The sequence below is a fragment of the Oratosquilla oratoria genome, chromosome 23 (assembly GCF_046742065.1).
Source record: "Oratosquilla oratoria isolate Oo_2021 chromosome 23, ASM4674206v1, whole genome shotgun sequence".
In the NCBI taxonomy this organism is placed as follows: domain Eukaryota; kingdom Metazoa; phylum Arthropoda; class Malacostraca; order Stomatopoda; family Squillidae; genus Oratosquilla; species Oratosquilla oratoria.
Window position 1 is genome coordinate 22,825,717 of NC_134799.1, and position 23,297 is coordinate 22,849,013.

At 40.9% G+C, this 23,297-nt stretch overlaps 1 protein-coding gene across 1 annotated transcript in view; it reads left to right on the plus strand.

Moving 5' to 3' along the window:
- Nucleotides 1-23,297, plus strand: part of LOC143038025 (neurofibromin-like) — a 421,021-nt gene that overhangs the window by 292,687 nt on the left and 105,037 nt on the right. Inside the window, exons 44-46 of the mRNA XM_076206875.1 lie at nucleotides 341-481; nucleotides 838-925; nucleotides 20,843-20,982. Coding sequence (XP_076062990.1) covers nucleotides 341-481; nucleotides 838-925; nucleotides 20,843-20,982 — 369 coding nt within the window. The remainder of the gene's footprint in view (nucleotides 1-340; nucleotides 482-837; nucleotides 926-20,842; nucleotides 20,983-23,297) is intronic.

The following is a 23,297-nucleotide window of genomic DNA, read 5'->3' on the forward strand; positions in this document are numbered from 1 at the left end:
TTTTTTTATATGAAAAGGTGGACGACATATAATAAATGCTCAGAGAAATCTTAAGCCAGATTGATGTACTGGGGTTGATGGGGTTTTGAAAATGGGCAGCATAGAGATGATTGTCTCAGCTGTTCATTTTGCAGGACCACCATAGCAGGTACCAGTCATTGGTCCCTGTTGATCATATAAGTAGAAAAATAAATTTGAACATGAGTTGTCTAGACCATAAGTCATAGTGAAGATAGAAGTTGCACTGGTAATAGTCTTGATGAGCATTTCTGTTACTGCAGTGACTTGTTATATTATTTCAGTATTGTATGAAATACTTACATATTTCTCCACTCCATAGGAGTCACCCATCCACCGTGCATTGTTCTGGGTGGCAATATCAGTCCTGCAATTGAATGAAGTTTCACTTTATGCATCTGGACTGGCCCTCCTGGAACAGAACCTTCATACTCTTGATTCACAGGGTACCTTCGATAATAATGTAAGGATTTTATGTTTGTTGAGATACTCCCCTGTAATAATCTTTTACCTTCTGAAATCTCTACAATGTTCTTTTCATAGAGTTACTTAATAGAGTGTTTAGCAACCAATTTGGAATAACATTTGTGGTAGGATTAGAATTGAGATGTTATAAATATGAGATTCTTTTCTTTTTAGTTTTCACCCTTGTGGTTCCCCTCTCCCTTCTTACCTCTCTTCTTCCCCTTCTTCTTTAATTATTACATCTCGTCACATTCTCCCATTTTCTCTCCTTCCATCTTTAATACCCCTTCCCTTACCACTTTTCTTTTGCCACTAGAAAAGCATTGTGACCTTGTCATTTTTTTTAATTTGCAGACGCTTGAGCATGTGATGATGTCTACAAGGGACCGTCTTGAGTGGTATTTCAAGCAGCTAGACCATTCAGTTGGGCTTAGTTTCAAAGGTAATGGCACCTTTCATCTAAAAACTCCTCAGCCTTCCCTTATCAGGGATATGGGTAGTGTAGTTTGTGGTGTTAGTATTGTCTCTTGAATTAGAGCTGTGTGGAAGTTGTGTGGATATATATGTTCAAGCAGGTGTGATGGGGGTAAAAGGAGCATTGGAAAAGAGGGGAATGTCATAAGGAAGGACAGGAGAGGACAAGATAGGGGCAATTGGAGAATGGTTGTATATGGATGATGCTGTGATGTATGAGGGGAAGTGGGTGGGGGATAGGGGTGAGGGAGTATGTGTGAAAAATAAATTGACACAGCCAGAAGGGATTTCTCCCTGTCTTCTCTTTTTCTGCATGAGGGGATGGAAAGGGGGTCACTGATTTAATGAAAGAGCCTTACTGTGGATGTGCTGTGTCTTGCAACACTTTTTCTGACTCAGGGCAATGGGTAAGATGCAGGGATGACCCGTCATCCAGGAGCCAAGAGAAGAGGGAGGAAGGGGTTGGATGGTTTTGGAATGGGTGGGAGTGGTTTTTATGCCTTTGTGTTTTGGCTACCTCCCTTGTAAGGGGGAAACAAGCCTTTGGTATATATATGTATATCTAGGATATGTTTGTTGTATTTTTGGGTGTATGTGTTGCATTTTGATGGTTGCAGCTGCAATTCTTATGTGCTGGTTTGTATTGGAGAGTGTAATTTATTTGAGGTTGAATATATCTATTGATATTTACAGGTGTATAAAAAATACAGGTTTTGTGCATGTGTAAAATGTATATAGGCATTGGTTGGTTTCTATATCTGACTCTATGAGTAGTTGTGGGAAGGCAGGTGCTGGGTTACAGACCTATGTGAGAAAAAAAGTGGGAGTAAAAGTGGGAAAAATAGACACAAATGCTTAGGTGAATAGACTGAGTCTAGGACCCAATCTGGACACCATTTTCCAACCCCCACAGGGCTGCATCTCCTTGTGGAGGTGGTGTGATTTTGATGCATCAAATGGATGGATGGGGGATGGATGAAAGGTAATTTAAGCATGAAAGGAAGATAGAGACATTTTTAATAGGAGTGAAGAGGGTAAGAATTTTTCTCTCATATCTAACCAAGTAGAAATAGGAGTGGAGGAGGAATGGGGATGGTTTAAGGAGGGAGTCATAAGGTGTGCAAAGATGGTATGTGGAACAAGGAGGATGGGAGGAAATAGAAGGAAGGGTAGTGAGTGGTGGGATGAGGAAACAAAGAAGGTTGTAGAAGAGAAGAAACGAGCTTTTGCAGATTGGTTACAAAATAGGACGAGAGAATCATATGAGAGATACAAAGAAAAGAAAAGAGAACTAAAGCATAAGATAAAGGAAGCAAAGAGGAGAGCAGATGTGAAATAGGGTAAGAGTATGACAGAAAATTTTGAAAGTAATAAAAAGATGCTTTGGAAAGAGAGAGGAAGAGGAGGCGAATCAAATAGAGAAGAAAAGGTAAAAGGTGCAGATGGAGAGATGATAATGAAAGAGATGGCAGTAAGAGGAAGATGGGCAGAGTATTTTAGGGGGTTGCTAAATGTGAAGGAGGATAAGGAGGGAAAGGTTGTTGCAGTGGAAAGCACAAAGAAAATGACTGATGAATGAGAAAAATGGAGGAGAAATAAAGAAACATGAGGTGAAGGCAATTGTTAAGATGATGAGAACAGGTAAGGCACCTGGGTTGGATGGGTGTCATGCAGAATGTCTAAAACAGGAGGTACGGTGATGGTGTTCAGGTTATTTAACTATTTCCATACGGTGCCGCATACGTAGGCGGCATGAGGAGCAAGTATGCGGGGCTGCCATATCGGCGTCTTGATTACATTTATTGTAGTTGCCCCTGCATAATGACATACTCTCTAAACTGTCTTTATTACATTTTCTATGGTTATCAAAATTCAAGGGTGAAAGAGAAAACGATCGATATAAGCGGTGACTATATTCTATGATGCGAGTATTATTACGACACATCGTACGTCTGGCAGATAATGCTGCCCGCGAGATTTTGGCCCGGAGTGAAGAGGTTAATGTTTAAGAGGGGGTAGAGTGCCGGAGGACTGGAGGAGTGCCTGTATAGTTCCACTTTAAAAGGGAAAAGGGGACAAGTGTGAGTGTAGTTGTTTCAGAGATCAGTTTCTTAACCCCTACCATACGGTGCCGCACACGTAGGCGTCGTGAGGAGCAAGTGGATTCGCGACGCTGCCATATCGGCGTCTTGATTATATTTATTGTAGTCACCCCTGCATTTTTACATTCTCCCTAATATGCACTGAATCCCATTCTCTATGGTTTTCAAAATCCATGGGTGAAAGAGAGAATGATCGATATAAGTGGTGACTATATTTTATAATGCGAGTATTATTACGACACGTCGTACAGCTGGCATTGGCTGCTGCCCGCGAGATTTAAGTCCCGGAGTGAAGTGGTTAAGTGGAGATGGGAAGGCTAATGGCAGGGTTTTGATTGATAGAATTAGGAGAGGAACAGATGGAGTAATTGGTGAGGAAGATTGTGAGTTTAGGACAGGTAGGGGCTGTGTGGATCAGATTTTTGTGGTAAGACAGATGTGAGAAAGCTATAGGAAACGGGAAGGATGTTTTTTTGGGCTTTTATGGATTTGGAAAAGGTTTATGACAGGTTAGACAGGAAGGTGTTGTAGGAGGTGTTGCAGATATATGAGATAGGAGGAAAGGTGTTAAGAGCAGTCAAGTTTTTAAGAGTGGTGGAACCTCTATTAGAATCAGATATGGAAAGAGTGAGGAGTTTAAGGCAAAAGTGGGACTTCATCAGGGTTGTGATATGTCTCCTTGGCTGTTCAATTTATAAATGGTTGGGGTGGTGCAAGAGGTGAATGCAAGGGTAATGGGTCAGGAATTGGAGATGGTTAAAGAAAATAGAGAAAAGTGAGAGATAAAGCAGTTGTTGTTTGCTGACAACAGTGCGCTTGTAGCATGATCAGATATTGATTGATTGATATGGTTTAACGTCACACACTCCCCCCTTGTCGGGAGGCTAGGACGGTGCCCCTCACATAGGGCTTTGTAGCATGGAATTTAATGAACCATGCCCTTGGTTCAACTTCGCTGGTGGCAGGATTTGAACCGCCCTCACCTCGACCTTCGCCGCAAGTAACGACGCCCTAAAACTAACGGTGGCTGGGGCCGGGGCCGGGGCCGGGGCTGGGAGTGGTGGGATGCCCACTTCTTTCAGCTGACGTCCACTTCTTTCAGCCAAAAGAAGAAAGTGTGCGAAAGAAGAAAGTTGAAGATAAATGTTGGTAAAAGCAAGGTGATTAGAGTGTACAAGGGGAGAAAGTGGCAGCAGACTGGAAGTACTAAGGGAGAGAGACTGGAGGAAATGGATGGTTTTAGATACTTGGGTGCAAATGTGATAGGAAAGGGAGGAGTGGAGGTAGAATGTAGATTGAGAGAAGCAAGTAAATGCCTTGGGGGACTAAGAAATGTAATGAGAAGGACTTTTGGGAATGGATGTTAAGAGGAGATTATAATTACCTAGTTGTAATTTATGGGAAGAGACCTATGCTCATAGTGACCTACTTTTGTATCTTTCAGCATCCAGTTTGATCTTAAATTCTTGTATAGTTTTTGCACTCACTCCTTCCTCATTCAATTTGTTCCAGATGTCTATCACTCTGTGTTGGAAGTTATTCTTTTTCAGATCTCTTCATTAACTATCCTTTTTAAGTTTATTTTCATGTCCTCTTGTTTTTCTCCTATCCCACTTTAATAAATCATCTCTATCAAGGACTTCCATCCCTATTTACCTAGTTGCACCTTGTTGTATTATACAGGAAGGGAGCTATGCTCATGGTGACCCATCTTTGTATCTTTCAGTATCAAGTTTTTTCTTAAAATCTTGAATAGTGTTTGCACACAGTTTCCTTATCTAATTCATTCCAGGTATCCACCAATGTATGTAGGAAGCTATTCTTTTTCAGATCTCTTCTATAATTATCCTTTTTGAGTTTCTTTTCATGTCCTCTTGTTTTTCCGTTGTCCCATTTTTAATAAATCATCTCTAGGATTTCCGTTCCTTTCATGATTCTATAAATAGTAGATCTCCTCTTTCTCTTCTTTGTTCCAGAGTTGGTAGTTCCAATTTGGACAATCTTTGATCGTATGTAAATTTGGAGAGTGTTGGTGCCAACTTTGTTGTTGCTCTTTGTATTTTTTCCCCTTACACAGGGGGTAGCCAAAAAGAAAAAGGCACAGAAACCACTCCCACCCATTCCATTCCCTACATATTCTACTTCCCTCCACCCTCCTCCCTCCCTCTCATCTTGGCATCTCCTGGATGACGGGTCATCCTTGCATCCTGTCCACTGCCCTGAGTCAGGAGTGTTGCAAGGCACAGCACATCCACAGCAAGGCCGCCTCATAAATTTGGTAACCCCCCTCTCCGTCCCCTCATGCAGAAAAGGAGATGGGGAAAAATCCCTTCGGGCTGTGTCAAATTTTTTCTCATACATACTTCCTCACCCCGCATCTCTCACCCACTCCGTCTCATGCATCACAGCTTCATCCATACACAACCCTTCTCCATTCACCCCTATCTTCTGTCCTCTCCCGTCCTTCCTCAACAGACATTCCTCTCTTTTGTAATGCCTCTTTCACTCCATCCATCCATCTCATCCTAGGGTGCCCCCTCATATTCACTCCTTCCACCTCCGCCTTCCACACCTCTTTTACTAATCTTTCTTCACTCATTCTTTCCATGTGTCCAAACCATCCTAATACTCTTTCGTCAACCCTATCTCCCAGCTCCCTTTCCACCCCCATTCTCCCCCTCACCTCCTCATTTCTCACTCTAGCCTATTAACTCCTATCATACTTCTCAGACATTTCATCTCAAACACATACAAACTCCTCTCTTCCTCTCATATATTCCATATTTCTCCCCCGTACAGTGCTGTTATCACAATCACTCCTTCATATAACCTCCTCTTAGCATCCATTCCCAGATGTTTATATCTCATTTACACTTCTTAATCCACCAAGGCATTTACTTGCTTCTCTCAATCTACATTCTACCTCCACCCCCACTCCTCCCTTTCCTGCCACATTCGCACCCAAGTATCTAAAACTATCCACTTCCTCCAGTCTCTCACCCTTAATGCTCACTTCCAGCCTGCTGTCACTCTCTGCCCTTGTACATCTCATCACCTTACTTTTACCCACATTTATCTTCAGCTTTCTTCTTTCACACACCTCAAACTCTGTCACTAACTTCCTCAGTCCCTCCTCTGATCCTGCTACAAGTGCAGTGTCGTCAGCAAACAACAACTGGCTTATTTCCCACTTTTCTCCATTTTCTTTAAACATCTGCAACCCCTGACTCACTACCTTTGCATTCACCTCTCGCACCACCCCATCCATGTATAGATTGAACAGCCAGGGCGACATAACACATTCCTGATGAAGTCCCACCTTTACCTGAAACCATTCACTCTCTTCATTTCTAATCCTAACACAAGCTCTACTACTCTCGTAAAAACTCTTGACTGCTCTCAACAGCTTTCCTCCTATCCCATACATCTGCAGTACCTCCCACAGTGCCTTCCTGTCTACCCTATTGTAAGCCTTTTCCAGATCCATAAAAGCCCAGAAATGTGAAATGGGGTAAGAGCATGAAAGAAAATTTTGAAAGTGATAAAAGATGTTTTGGAAAGAAATAAAGAGAGGAAGAGGAGACGAATCAAGTAGAGAAGAAAAGGTAAAAGGTGAAAATGGAAGGATGATAAGAGAAGAGGTGGCAGGAAAAGGAAGATGGACAGATTACTTTAGGGAACTGCTAAATGTAGAAGAGGATTGGGAAGGATTGGTGGTAGCAGTGAGAACCACTAAGGAAATGACTGTGATGGATGAGGAAAATGGACAAGAAATAAGAAAAGATGAGATACAATTAGTTATTAAAATGATAAAAGCAGGTAAAGGACCTGGGTTAGATGGCAGTGTCTGAGGAAGGGAGGTACAGTAATAGTGGACTGTCTGGTGAGATTGTTTAATACATGTCTAAGGGAGGATAGATTGGTGGAGGAGTACCTATATAGTTCTGTTTTACAAGGGAAAAGGGTACAAATGTAGTAGTTCCAGAGGGATCAGTTCGTTAAGTATACTTGGGTAGGCTTATGGGGTTTAAATTGAAAGAATTAGAAGAGGAACAGTGGGAGTAATTGGTGAGGAACAATGTGGGTTTAGGAAAGGTAGTGATTGCATGGATCAGATTTTTATGGTAAGATGTGTGAAAAAGTGAAAAGGTAAGGATGTATTTTGGGCTTCTATGTATTTTTTATTGCCTTTTACAACTTGAGTGGGAATACTCGGTGACATTATTCTTTCTTTCCTACCACAGGGTTCGACAAAAAAGTAAATTAATATTCTGAGAAGTATAAAAAATGGGATGACAGCATAACAGAGGGACAGTCTTAGTATAATAAAGAAGCATCATTTCTCTATGAATAGAGATTTCCTCTATCACAGACAAAATGATGTGTGGCTCTGGTCCATAGGGGTGCCCCATATAGACTCTAAAGTATCCATTGCATGCTACTGGTCAGATTTTAACCCCAGAATAACATGCAGTCAGCACCCCAGATGATAAGACTAGGCATTCTAATCTCTTTAGCCCCTAAAAAAAAAAAAAAAAAAAAATCAGAGGCATAAGAGGGTCTGGGAGGAATTTTCCAACCAGAACCCTAAGGTTTTGGTCTTTTAATGTGGGTGGATGTGGTACAAATGAGAGTAAAATGGAAGAGAAAGGCAATATGTTTGTGAGAAGAAAAATGTGTTGGCATTGAATGAAACTTAAGTTCAAAGGGAGGGGAGATTTTGAGATTGGGAGTGTAGTTGGGAGGGTGTCAGGAGTGAAGAGAGGACGAGGGAGAGAGGGGTGGCTGTACTAGTAAGTGACGAGATAGGTAAGTGTGTGGTGGAGTGGAAGGAGGTTTCTTTAAGACTAATGTGGATGAAGGTAAAACTGGGAAGGGACATGGTAGTGAGAAGAGTGTAGAGGAAAGGGATTTTTTTGAGAGAGATTTAAATGAGTGCATAGAGGATTTATGTAGTAATGTCAATGTAGTGGTACTGGGAAATCTCAATACTAGGGTAGGAGACGAATCAATAGATGTAATGGTTAGGAAGTGTGGAGTGTCAGGAAAAAATTGTGGTGGAAAACTGATGGTGAAGATGTGTCTAGAAAGGGATTTGATGATAGCAAATACTGTGGTGGATGGAAGTTTGGTAGATAGGGCTTTAATAGACTATGATAACTAGGATAGGAGTAAGGAGAGTTCTGGATGTACATATTCATAGGGGAGAGAGTGGTGGCATATCAGATAATTTTTTGGTGGAAGGTAAGTCGAGAGTGGAAGATAGATGGAGAAAGATGAGAAAGGACAGAAGGTAGTGAGGTACTTAGAGTAAACTGCTTAAATGAGAAAGAAAAGGAAGAGTACAAGAAGAAGCTGAGAGAAGAGTGGGAGGGAGTGAAGGGTAGAGTAGAACTATGAGTGCAGGATGAATGAGGATGCTTCAAGGAGGGAGTTGCAGGGTATTCAAAGGTGGTGTGTGGAACAAGGAGGACAGAAGGAAATAGAAGGAAGGGTAGTGAGTGGTGGGATGATGAAGGAAATATGGTTATGGAAGAGAAGATACAGGCATTCACAGATTGGTTACAAAACAGGACGAGAGAATTATGTTAGAAGTACAAAGAAAAGAGAAGAGAAATAAAGCATAAGATAAAGGAGAGCAACTGTGAAATGGGATAGTATGACAGTAAATTTTGAGAGTAATAAAAAAAAAATTGGAAGGAAATTAAGAGAGGAAGAGGAGGCATATCAAGTAGAGAAGAAAAGGTAAATGATAGATTGAAGAGAATGTCAGTAAAAAGAAGCTGGGCAGAGTATTTAAGGGAGTTGCTAAATGTGAAAGAGGATAGGGAGGGAAAGGTAGTTGCAGTGGGAAGTGCTAAGAAAATAACAGTGATGAATGAGGAAAATGGAGGAGAAATAAGGAAAGTTATTAAAATGATGAGAGTAGGTAAGGCACCTGGGTTTGATGGGTGTCATGCAGTGTTTAAGAAAAGGGAGGTACAGTGATGGTGGACTGGCTGGTAAGGTTTAATGTTTGTCTAAAAGAGGGTAGAGTACTGGAGGACTGGAGTAGTGCCTGTATGGTTATGCTTTACATTGGAAAAGGAGACAAGTGTGAATGTAGTAGTTTCAGAGGGACCAGTTTGTTGAGTGTAGTTGGGATGGTTTTGATTGAGAAGATTAAAAAAGGAACAGTGGATTTCAGACAGGTAGGGGTTGTGTGGATCAGATTTTTGTGGTAAGGCATATATGTGAGAAACCTTTAGGAAATGTCATTTATGTATTTTGGGCCTTTATGGATTTGGAAAAGGCTTATGACAAGTTAGACAGGAAGGCACTGAAGGAGGTATTGCAGATATATGGGATAGGAGGAAAGCTGTTAATTGCAGTCAAGAGTTTTTGCAAGAGTAATAGAGCCTGTGTTAGAATTAGAAATGGTGAGAGTAAGTGGATTGTGGTAAAGGTGGGACTTTGCCTGGGTTGTGTTATGTCACCCTGGCTGTTCAATTTATACATGGATGGGTTGGTGCAAGAGCTAAATGCAATGGTATTGGAGATGGTTAAAGAAAATGGAGAAAAGTTGGAGATAAGCCAGTTGTTGGCTGATGACACTGCTTGTGGTATGAGCAGGGGAGGGATTATGGTTGTAACAGAGTTTGGGAAGGTGTGTGAAAGAAGGAAGTTGATGATAAATGTGGGTAAAAGTAAGGTAATGAGATGTTCAAGGGGAGAGGATGGTATCAAATTGGAAGAAAATATTAAGGAAGAGAGACTAGGAAGTGGATGGCTGTAGACACTTAGGGGCAATTGTGGCAGGAAAGGGAGGAGTGGAGGTGAAGGTAGAATGTAGTGTGAGAGAACCAAGCAAATGCCTTTGGGAATTAAAAAGTGTAATGAGAAATAGATATTTGGGAATGGATGCTAAGAGGAGATTGTATGAAGGGGTGATTGTGCTGACAGCATAACATAAAAGAGGAAGATTTTAAATGTGTTTGAGATGAAGTGCCTGAAAATTATAGTAGGGGTTACTAGGCTGGAAAAGGTTTATGACAGGGTAGACAGGAAGGCACTATGGGAGGTATTGCAGATATATGGGATAGGAAGAATGCTTTTAAGAGCAGTCAAGAGTTTTTACGAGAGTAGTAGAGCTTGTATTAGAATCAGAAATGGAGAGAGTGAGGGGTTTGAGGTAAAGGTGTGACTTTGTCAGGGATGTGTTAAATCAGCTTGGCTGTTCAATTTATACATGGATGGGGTGATGCAAGGGTATTGGGCCAGGGATTGGAGATGGTTAAGGAAAATGGAGAAAAGTGGGAGATAAGCCAGTTGTTGCTTGTTGATGACACTGTGCTTGTAGCAGGACCAGAGGAAGGATTGAGGAAGTTAGTGACAGAGTTTGGGAAGGTGTGCAAAAGAAGGAAGTTGAAGATAAATGTGGGTAAAAGTAAGGTGATGAGATGTACAAGGAAAGAAGGTGGTAATAGACTGGATGTGAGTATAAAGGGAGAGAGACTGGAAGAAGTGGATAGTTTTAGGTACTTGGGCGCAAATATGGTAGGAAAGGGAGGAGTGGAGGTGGAGGTAGAATGTAGATTGAGAGAAGCAAGTAAATGCCTTGGTGGATTAAAAAGTGTAATGAGAAATAGACACTTGGGTATGAATGCTAAGAGGAGATTATATTTATCTAGTTGTGTTATACGAGAAGGGAGTTATGTTCATGGTGACCTGTCTTTGTATTTTTCAGCATCAAGTTTGCTCTTAAAATCTTGAATAGTGTTTGAATACACTGTTGCATTATCTAATTTATTCCAGGTATCCACCACTCTATGTGGGAAGCTATTCTTTTTCAGATCTCTTCTATAATTATCCTTTTTGAGTTTCATTTCATGTCCTCTTGTTTTTCTGTTGTCCCACTTTAATAAATCATTGTTATCTAGGACTTTCGTTCCTATCATGATTCTATAAATTGTCAGTAGATCTCCTCTTTCTCTTCTTTGTTCCAGAGTTGGTAGTTCCAATTTGGACAATCTTTGATCGTATGTCAATTTGGAGAGAGTTGGTGCCATCTTTGTCATTGCTCTTTGTATTCTTTCTAATTTCTTTATATTCTTTTTTGTAATGGGTGTCCATTTCCTCATCCAAATAGTCAAATGCCACTTTCATCAACCTTAGTAGGTTGAAGGTTTCTCTGACCATTTAGTTGATATGTTTGTCCGGTGATGTCTTTGCTGATTATTACTCCTAGGTCTCTTTCCGAGCTCACTTTTTTTACTTCTTCAATTTTATAATTTCTCGATATTCTATTTTTACTTTTTCCAAACTCCATTTTACTACACCTCTTGATGTTAAAGTTCACTTCCTACTTTTGACTCCATTTCCAGATTTTATCTAGGTCTGCAATGATTCACACTCTTCCTCAGTGCTTACTTTTTTTTAGTATTTTTGCGTCTTCTGCAAAGAAGTTCATATAATTCCACACCTACATCTGTGTCATTTATATACATGGCAAACATGATTGGAGCCAATACCAAACCTTGTAGGACACCACTTATCATTTCTTCCCAGGTTGAGTATATGTCTCTAATTACTAGCCTCATTTTCCTCCCAGTCAAGAAGTCTTCCATCCATTTCAATAATTTTCCTTTGGTGCCACCTATTGATTCTATTTTTCTTTTTAGTTTTTTTGTGTGGTACTCTATCAAAAGCTTTTTGTAGATCTAGAAAAACAGTCTGCCCATTCACCCCTTTCTTGTATTATTTCTGTTAGTCTCGAGTAGAAGCAGATCAAGTTTGTTGTACATGATCTTGTCTATATCCAAATTGATTTGGATTCAGTACATTATTTTCTTCCAGATGTTTAACCCATCAACTTTTGATAACTTTTTCACATATTTTTGCTCTTGTGCTTATATGTGAGAAAGCTATAGGAAAGGGGAAGGATGTTTTTTGGGCTTTTATGGATCTGGAAAAGGCTTACAATAGGGTAGACAGAAAGGCACTGTGGGAAGTTATGCAGATATATGGGATAGGAGGAAAGCTTCTGGGAGCTGTCAAGAGTTTTTATGAGAGTAGTAGAGCTTGTGTCAGGATTAGAAATGGAAAGAGTGAGTGGTTCGAGGTAAAGGTGGGACTTCGTCAAGGATGTGTTATGTCACCCTGGCTGTTCAACTTATACATGGATGGGGTAGTGCGAGAGGTAAATGCAAGGGTAGTTGGTCAGGGATTGGAGATGGTTAAAGAAAATGGAGAAAAGTGGGAGGAGAGCCAGCTGTTGTTTGCTGATGACACTGCGCTTGTGGCAGGATCGGAGGAGGGACTGAGGAAGTTGGTGACAGAGTTTGGAAGAGTATGTGATAAAAGAAAGCTAAAGATAAATGTGGATAAAAGTAAGGTGATGAGATGTACAAGGGGTGAAAGTGGCAGTAGACTGGAAGTGAGCATTAAGGGAGAGCGACTGGAGGAAGTGGATAGTTTTAGATACTTGGGTGCAAATGTGGCAGGAAAAGGAGTGAAGGTGGAGGTAGAATGTAGATTGAGAGAAGCGAGTAAATGCCTTGGTGGATTAAAGAGTGTAATGAGGAATAGACATTTGGGAATGGATGCTAAGAGGAGACCGTATGAAGGAGTGATTGTGCCAACAGCACTGTATGGGGCAGAAACATGGAACATAAGAGAGGAAGAGAGAAGGAGTTTGAATGTGTTTGAGATAAGGTGTCTGAGAAGTATGATAGGGGTTACTAGGCTAGATAGAGTGAGAAATGAGGAGGTGAGGAGAAGAACGGGGGTGGAAAGGGAGCTGGGAGATAGGGTTGATGAAAGAGTATTAGGATGGTTTGGACATATGGAAAGAATGAGTGAAGAAAGACTAGTAAAAGAGGTATGGAAGGCAGATGTGGAGGGAGTGAACATGAGGAGACGTCCTAGGATGAGGTGGATGAATGGGGTGAAGGGTGCTTTGGGGAAGAGGGGAATGTCTGTTGAGGAAGGACGGGAGAGGACAGAAGACGGGGGAATGGAGAATGGTTGTATATGAATGATGTTGTGATGCATGAGGGAGTGAGGTAGTATGTGTGAGCAAAATTTGACGCAGCCCAAAGGGATTTCTCCCCGCCTTCTCCTTTTATGCATGTGGGGACGGAGAGGGTGGGTCACCAATTTAATGAAGCGTCCTTGCTGTGGATGTGCTGTGTCTTGCGACACTGCTTCTGACCCGGGGCAGTGGACAGGGTGCAGGGATGACCCGTCATCCAGGAGGTGCTAAGATAAGAGGGAGGGTGGAAGGGTGTGGAGTGTATTGAGGGATGGAATGGGTGGGAATGATTTCATTGCTTTTCCTTTTTGGCTACCTCCCTTGTAAGGGGGAAAAAGCCTTGGTATATGTATGTATGCTTGTAAGGGAGACTGGTCTGTAGTTTTTTATTTTCCTTGTTCCCTCCTTTATATATTGGTACAATATTTGCATTTTTCCAGTCCTGTGGTACCTTTCCCTCTTTGAGTGAGTGATTATCTTGCATATTTTGTCCGTCAACTCATCTATGCATTCTTTTAATATCCATTTTGCAATTCCATCTGGACCATGTGATTTTCTGACATCAAGGTTTTAATTTGGTCTCTGATTTCCTTCTGTGTCAAGTTATTTCCTTCATTGGGAGGTATCTCTATTACTTCACATTTTTGTCAACTTTCAATTGATTTTAGCCATTTCTACTTCTTTATATTCGTAATTCCCATGGTGCAGTTTTTTTTTGTACCATTTACATACCTGTAAAATAGTTAAGGTTCCTTAAATTTTTCTGTCATATCTTTTTGATAGTTTCTCTTCTCATCTCTGCCTATTTTTACATAATCATTTCTTAGTTTGATTTATGTTTGCCATTTACTCTTTTTTTTTATTATTATTATTGTTATTATTATTATTTATCTTTTTTTCCATCTTTCCCAAGCTTTGTCTCTTCTATCCTTAGCCTCTCTTCATTTTTTGTTGTACAAACATTTTATGTATACCCTTTCTTGTTTCTGTTTGGGTACATATTTGTTTATTCCCTCATTGTAAATTTCTTTTAGTATATTCTATTTCTCTTCCATCTTCGTTTCTTCATTTAGGAAGTTATCCCCATTTACGTTTTGAAAGAATTTTCTGAATTTCTCAAAATCTGTTTTATTGTACATTAGTCTTCCTTTTATATGTTTCTTATTCTCAAATCCATTTGCACTTTTAGTTCAAATTCTGTTAGTACATGGTCACTTTCCTATTGGAGTTTTGTAATCAATTCTGTCCATAATTTCAGGGTATGGCATGAGTAATAAGTCTCGTCTTGATGGTTCCTCATTGTTTCTGTATCTGGTATTTTCCTTTACCCACTGAGTCATTGTGTATTCAATGGTCATATCCAGTAGTATGTTTCCCCAGAGGAATTCTCCACCCATCACTGTCATTTCTTCCCAACATATGAAGGAGTGATAGTGCCAACATTACTGTATGGGGCAGAAACAAGGGACATAAGAGAGGAGTCTGAATGTGTTTTAGATGAGGTACCTCAGAAGCATGATAGGAGTTACTAGGCTGGATAGAGTGAGAAACGAGGAGGTGAGGATGGGAACGGGATGAAAAGGGAGTTGGGAGATAGGGTTGACGAAAGAGTATTGGGATGTTTGGACACATGGAAAGAATGAGTGAAGATTAGTAAAAGAGGTGTGAAAGGCAGAGGTGGAAGAATTGAACATTAGGGGGCAACCAAGGATGAGATGGATGGATGGAGTAAAAGGGGCATTGAGAAAGAGGGGAATGCCTGTTGACAAAGGACAGGAGAGGACAGAAGATAGGGGTGAATGGAGAATGGTTGTGTATGGATGATGCTGTGATGCATGAGGGAGAGTGGGTGGGGGATAGGGGTTGAAGGAGTATGTGTGAAAAATAAATTGACGCAGCCCAAAGGGATTTCTCCCTGTCTTCTCCATTTCTACATGAGGGGACAGAGAGGGGGGTCGCTGATCTAATGGAACAGCTTTGCTGTTGATGTACTGTGTCTTTCAACACTTCTTCTGACCCAGGGCAGTGGGTGATATACAGGGATGAACTATCATCCAGGAGGAGCCAAGATAAAAGGGAGGGAAGTGGGTGGATGGGAGTGGAGTATGTGGGGTTTGAATGGGTGAGAGTTTAATTTATGCCTTTGTATTTTGGCTACCTCCCTTGTAAGGGGAAAAAGCCTTTGGTATATGTATGTACTTGGCTAGATAGAATGAGAAATGAGGTGAGGAGAAGAGGAGTGGAAAGGGAGTTGGGAGATAAAGTTCATGAAAGAGTATTGGAATGGTTTGGACACATGGATAAAATGAGTGAAGAAAGATTAGTAAAAGAAGTGTTGAAAGTAGATGTGGATGGATTGAACATGAGGGGGCAACCAAGGATGAGATGGATAGATTGAGTAAAAGGGCCATTGGGAAAGAGGGGAATGTCTATTGAGAAAGGAAGGGAGAAGACCAAAGATAGGGGTGAGTGGAGAATAGTTTTGTATGGATGATGCTGTGATGCATGGAAGAATGTGGGTGGGAGATGGGAAGGGTGAGGGAATATGTGTGAATGATCTTTATATGCAGCATGAAGGGATTTCTCCCCTTCTCTTTTTCATCATGAGGTGGGGTTGCCAATAAAATGAAGTGGCATTACTGTGGATGTGCTGTGTCTTGTTACATTGGTTCTGACCTAGGGCAGTGGACGAGATGCAGGGATGACCCATCAACGAGGAGGAGCCAAGAATAAAGGGGAAGAGTGGTAAATGGGAGTGGAGTGTGTGGGGATGAAATGAGTGGGAATGTATTTATGCCTTTGACTTCAGTTACTTCCCATGTAAGGGGAGAAAAAAGTCCTTGGTATACGTGTGTATATATGAATTATTGGAAAAGATTTATGACAGGCTCTGTGGGTGGTTTTTCCAGATATATGGGATCAGAGGAAAGTTGTTAAGGGTAGCCAAGAATTTTTACAAGAGTAGTAGAGCCTGTGTTAGAATTAGAAATGGAGAATGTGAGTGGTTTGAGGTAAAGTTGGAACTGCATCAGGTGTGTGTCATGTCACCATGACTATTCAATGTTTACCATATTTTTCGGACCATAAGGCGCTTCGTACCATAAGGCGCACCCATAATTTGCTATTCCCCGTCCTTACATAAGGCGCACCTGGTCTTGTCATCGGATAATCATGCATATGTGAGTGCTTTCAGAACTGAACATTTTTGTTGTTGAATGAGAAAAATCCGTTGGGATTTAGCAAAATTACAAAAATAATGATATGTATATATACTGGAGAGAGGGTAGAGTACCGGAGGACTGGAGAAGTGCCTGTATAGTTCCTCTTTACAAGGGAAAAGGGGACAAGTGTGAATGTAGTAGTTTCAGAGGGATTAGCCTGTTAAGTGTAGTAGGGAAGGCTTATGGGAGGATCTTGATTGAGAGGATTAGGAGAGGAACAGAAGGAGTAATTGGTGAGGAACAGTGTGGATTTAGGACAGGTAGAGGTTGTGTAGATCAGATCTTTGTGATAAGACAGATATGTGAGAAAGCTATAGGAAAGGGGAAGGATGTTTTTTGGGCTTTTGTGGATCTGGAAAAGGCTTATGATAGGGTAGACTGGAAGGCACTGTGGGAGGTTTTGCAGATGAATGGGATAGGAGGAAAGCTTCTGGGAGCTGTCAAGAGTTTTTATGAGAGTAGTAGAGCTTGTGTCAGGATTAGAAATGGAGAGAGTGAGTGGTTTGAAGTAAAGGTGGGACTTCGTCAAGGATGCGTTATGTCGCCCTGGCTGTTCAACTTATACATGGATGGGGTGGTGCGAGAGGTGAATGCTAGGGTAGTGGGTCAGGGATTGGAGATGGTTAAAGAAAATGGAGAAAAGTGGGAGGTGAGCCATCTGTTGTTTGCGGACGACACTGCGCTTGTGGCAGGGTCGGAGGAGGGATTGAGGAAGCTGGTGGCAGAGTTTGGGAGAGTATGTGATAGAAGAAAGCTAAAGATAAATGTGGGTAAAAGTAAGGTGATGAGATGTACAAGGGGTGAAAGTGGCAATAGACTGGAAGTGAACATTAAGGGAGAGCGACTGGAGGAAGTGGATAGTTTTAGATACTTGGGTGCAAGTGTAGCAGGAAAAGGTGGAGTGAAGGTGGAGGTAGAATATAGATTGAGAGAAGCGAGTAAATGCCTTGGTGGATTGAAGAGTGTAATGAGGAATAGACATTTGGGAATGGATGCGAAGAGGAGACTGTATGAAGGAGTGATTGTGCCAACAGCACTGTATGGGACAGAAACATGGAACATAAGAGAAGAAGAGAGAAGGAGTTTGAATGTGTTTGAGATGAGGTGTCTGAGAAGTATGGTGGGGGTTACTAGTCTGGATAGAGTGAGAAATGAGGAGGTGAGGAGGAGAACAGGGGTGAAAAAGGAGCTGGGAGATAGGGTTGATGAAAGAATATTAGGATGGTTTGGACACATGGAAAGAATGAGTGAAGAAAGACTAGTAAAAGAGGTATGGAAGGCAGATGTAGAGGGAGTGAACATGAGGGGACGTCCTAGGATGAGGTGGATGGATGGGGTGAAGGGGGCTTTGGGAAAGAGGGGAATGTCTGTTGAGGAAGGAAGGGAGAGGACGGAAGACAGAGGTGAGTGGAGAATGGTTGTATATGGATGATGTTGTGATTGCATGAGGAGGAATGGGCTGGGGGTGGGGAGTATGTGTGAGTAAATTTTGACGCAGCCTGAAGGGATTTTCTCCCCGTCCTCTCCTTATATGCAAGGGGGGACGGAGAGGGGGGGTCGCCGATTAAATGAAGCGTCCTTGCTGTGGATGTGCTGTGTCTTGCGACACTGCTTCTGACCCAGGGCAGTGGGCAAGGTGCAGGGATGACCCGTCATCCAGGAGGTGCTCAGATGAGAGGGAGGGTGGGAGGGGTGTGGAGTGTATTTAGGGATGAAATGGGTGGGAGTGTTTTTATGCCTTTCCCTTTTTGGCTACCTCCCTTGAAAGGGGGAAAAAGCCTTGGTATATGTATGTATGTATGTATATATATATATTTTTTTTTGGTCAGTGAAATCAGACCACCTCCATGGACGGTCTACCCTGCCAATGCCCCTAAAAAACAACATAAACACATTACGAGAATTGTGGGGAATTAAACCAACATTAGCAGTTTTATTCCCGGAATTCTATATTCACTTAAAAACACAGGATTACAAATGAAGGTAAATTTTTAGTTTCGACCATGGGCGCAATATAGTAATAGTAGATTAATTATTAATTTTTTGAATTATAATATATCAACGTAATATGCAATTTTGTGAGCGGAAATAAAAAACAAAATAGGTGCTTAACCAAATTTCGTAAGTAACGAAGTCGTGTCGGATGAATGGTACGCCATGTTTGTTATGATAGATGCCGACATCGAGTGGATGTCGGCATGATAAATTCATCTGACCTAACCTAACCTGTGTTTAATAAATCATTAACTGCAAATTAAATGTCATCCGGATCGTCCTCGTTGTCGTCGTCGTGAGAGACGTTGGCGGTCTTTTCAACCACTCTCTCACCTTGCGGGGTATACAAAGTTCTTGCAGCTTGAAGGAATGCATGTATCTCCTCTCCATAACATCCCTTCAAGAAAATTTACCTGGCGAGGTACTGTCGGAAGTACCGAGACAAGATGGCGTCCCGATCCTATGCTACCGACTTCATTCATTAGCATATTTGCTTGTAGCAAGGCATTTTTTATTTTCATTTCCACCCACAAAATTGCATATTATGTTGATACATTTTAATTTACAAAATTAATAATTAATTTTTTATTGCTATATTGCGCCCATGGTCGAAACTAAAAGAATACCCAAATGACTACAGTCTGAGTGGAGCGAGACTAGACCAATGCAAAATGGCTGTCTGTGTTGTGGACGCTATCATGTCATAGCCATAATAGCGTGAATGAATGCGGTGGCATGGACTCAGAAACTGTCGAAGTTTTCGCAATTTTCTTGTCAAGATACATGCATATTGGTTATAACTTGGTTGTAACTTTTGCTAGGACTATGCACTGTTGCCGTCGGCAGGCTAGCTACGAAATGTGTCAAAATAGTACATCAGTGTCCGAGGCATTTTTTTTTTTTTTGCACTGAATCCACACATACAGCGCACCTCACGATAAGGCGCACCACCTGATTTTGGCCGATTTTAAGGATTTTGCCCGCGCCTTATAGTCCAAAAAATACGGTACATGGATTGGGTGGTGTGGGAGGTAAATGTGAGGGTAATGAACAGGGGATTGGAGATAGTTAAAGAATATGGAGAAAGGTGGGAGGTGAGTCAGTTCTTTGCTGATGACATTGCACCATTGGCAGGGTCAGAGGGGGAATTAAGGGAGTTATTGTCAGTTTGAGAATATATGCAATGGGAGAAAGTTGAATGTAGTAGTTAAAAGTAATATGATGAGATGTACAAGGGGAGAGGATGGCAGTGAGTTGGAAGTAAGTCCTAAAGGAAAAAGGCTGGAGGAAGCAGATAGTTTTAGGTACTTGGGGTTGCATGTGGCAGTAAAGGGAGGAGTGGAGATGGAGGTAAATTGTAGATTGAGAGAAGCAAGTAAGTGCCTTCGAGGATTAAAATATATAATGAGAAATTGGCATTTGGAAATGGATGCAAAGAGGAATATGGAGTGGTGATTGTGCTGACAGCACTCTATGGGGCAGAAACATGAAATTTAAGAGAGGCAGAAATGAAAAGTTTAAATGTGTTTGAGATGAAATATTTGAGAAGTATGGTAGAGATTACAAAGTTGGATAGAGTGAGAAATGAGGAGGTGAGGAGAGCTGGGTTGGAAAAGATGGCAGATATGATTGATGAAAGATTTTTGGAGTATTTTTAACACAGAAAGGTTAGTAAAAGAGGTGTGGAAGGCAAAGGTGGCTGGAGTGAACATGAGGGGGCAACTGAGGAGATGGATGTATAGGGTGAAAGGGGTGTTGAACAAGTGGGGAATGTCTGTTGAGCAAGGAAGTGAGAAGACAGGAGACAAGGGTGTGTGGAGGAAGGCTGTGTATAGATCATACTGTGATGCAAGGAAGGGTGTGGGTGGGGTATGGAGGGGTGTTTAGGGAATGGTTATATGTGAATGATATTTTGATGCAGCTCAAAGGGATTTGACCTCATCTTCTATTTTTCTGCATGAGGGAATGAAGGGGGGGGGGTCACCAATTAAGTGACGCGACCTTGCTGTGGATGTGCTGTGTCTTGCTGCCTTGTCTCTGGTCCAGGGCAGTGGGCAAGGTACAGAGATGACCTGTCATCCATGAGGAGCTAAGATAAGAGGGAGGAAAGGGTGGTGTATGGGAGTGGAATGGGTGGGGATGAAATGGGTGGAAGTGGGTAAACTTTTGGCTTTGGCTACCTCCCTTGGTATATGGATGGATGTTTGTCTGACCACCTCACTTTGCATGTAATAGCTGATAAGATACAAAATGTACATTATTGTAGTTGTAGATTTACTGACATGTGTTGTTCCCATTACTTTAGCTTCACAAGGAACTAAGATAAGAGGGACAGTAAATGGGTGGGGAATGGGTAAGGGGTTGCCTTGGTTGGGCCACCCCGTCATAACAGGAAAGGGATCTTTTAGTATGTGTCTATATATATGTATTTTAGATACATTACTCAATTTTTTTGAAGATGTGAATGTAATTTCCACATATTTCCTCTCCCACCCACCCCCCATTTTTTTTTTTTTTTTTTTTTTTTTTTTTTTTTTTCGACAACTTTTTTGCAGCAAATTTCCACTTCGCTCTAGTGGGTCACTTGCTGAAAGGGTTGCGTCACCCAGCACCAACTACTGTTTCTCGTACATCTCGAGTCCTTGTCACACTCCTGGCAATCATTGCCAAACCACACAAAAGGGACAAGTTTGAGGTACAGTAAACAAAAATCAGCATTCAGCTCCTTGCAGAGTTTGTTATTGTTAAGGTGTTTATGTGTGATTCTGTCTATTTTGTAAAAGATTTTGTTTAGTATTGTAATTTCATGTTTAATTTTTGTTAGTATCAATATGTATATGTGCACTTAAGTCAACCTTTTACTCAGGCAAAAATGTTAATCAGAAGTATGCAAACTTTAGGATATTTTTATTTACCTAGTTGTATCTTTTGGGAAGGGGAGTTATTGTTGTGGTATCCCATCTTTGTATCTTGTAGTGTCTAGTTTGCTCTTAAATTTGTGTCTAATTTTTGCACACACAATTTTTTATCTAGTTTGTTCCAGATATCCATTACTCTGTGTGGATTTTTTTTTTTTTTTTTTCTATAACTATCCTTTTTGAGTTTCTTATCATGTCCCCTTGTATTTCTTTTATCACAATTTAGTAAGTCCTCTCTATCAAAGACTGTGCCTTTCATGATTCTGTAAATGGTCAGCAGGTTGCCTCTTTCTCTTCTTTGTTCCAAAGTCTGTAATTTCATTTTAGCCAGTCTCTCCTCATATGGCAGGTTTGAAAGTATTGGGGACATTTTTGTGGTTGCTCTCTGGATTCTTTCAAATTTTCTTTATATTCTTTTTGGTACTGGGTGACCAAAGTGTTGCAGAATACTCCAGTTTAGGCCTTATTATTGTGACTATTTTTTTTTTTTTACCATTTCCTTGTCTAAATAGGTAAAAGACACCTTTATTGATCATAGCAAGTTGTAAAATTCTCTTGTAATTTTGTTGATCTGTTTATTAGGGGACATGTCATTTGAGATAATTACTTCCAGGTCTTCTTTTTCAGATACCACTTTCTTTACTGCCATTGTTCCAATTTTATATTGTCCTGATATTCCTTTTTTACTTTTTTCCAAACTCCATTATGCTACATTTCTTTATGTTGAAGTCTACTTCCCACTTTTGGCTCCATTTCCAAACCTTGTTTAGGTCCCTCTGTAGTGATTCACAATACATTTCAGTATTCACTTTCCTCAGCAATTTAGCATCATCTGCAAAAAAGCTCATGTAACATTCCACATCTTAATCCATGTCATTCACATAAATAGCAAATATTATTGGAGCCAATAACAATCCTTGTGGAACTCCACTTATCACCTCCCAAGTTGAATTCTTTTCTCTGAGCACTATCATTTTCCTACCATGAAAAATCCATCCAGCTTAGTAATTTACCTTGTATTCCTCCTGTTTTATTATTATTTCCAAACCTTGTTTAGGTCCCTCTGTAGTGATTCACAATACATTTCAGTATTCACTTTCCTCAGCAATTTAGCATCATCTGCAAAAAAGCTCATGTAACATTCCACATCTTCATCCATGTCATTCACATAAATAGCAAATATTATTGGAGCCAATAACAATCGTTGTGGAACTCCACTTATCACCTCCCAAGTTGAATTCTTTTCTCTGAGCACTATCATTTTCCTACCATGAAAAATCCATCCAGCTTAGTAATTTACCTTGTATTCCTCCTGTTTTATTATTATCATTTTTTATTAATTTATTTATTTTTATTTATTTATTTATTTTTTTTTTTTTGTGTTACAGTAGACCCTCAAAATTTGTGAGTTTGCACATTCATGAGTTTCCAGCATTACAGACATAATTACTAAAATTCACATGAAAAAATAACAGCAATCTATCACAGCATCACTACCCTCCCTCCCTCATCCCCCCTCCCCAATGTCAGCCTGCCAGTCCACCACCACAATTTGGGCGAAAAAATAACTAAGCATCCTATCACTGCGTCACTACCCTCCCTCCCTCCCTCATACCCCCACCATCAACCTGCCAGTCCACCATTCTGTCTCAGTCATTGTCTTGTTTGTCCAGGTGGCAGTTTGATCAGCTCGAATTGATTGCCATAACTCTGTGTGTATTTGTGTGTCCTCCAGTTCACGTGTTGTGTGTGGTGAACTATAGCCCTCAAGCAAGCACCAACCTCTCGTGACAAATCTTCACCAAAAAGATTAAAGAAAGTTATGAATTTTGAGAAAGTGAAGTTGCTAGACAAGTGTAGGGTGGGTAATATGAGCAATTCTGCTGTTGGAAAGGTATTTTATGTAAATGAGAGCACAGTGTGTTCAATAAAGAAAAATGAGGCCAACATTAGGGCAGCACTGGCATCTATTGCTGCTCCTTCCGCTAAGCAAGTGTCGCAGGTAAGATGCAGTGCTCTATCTTAGATGGAATCTGCTTTATATGTGTGGATAACAGACCAGAACTAAAAAGGTAATCCAATTGATAGCAAT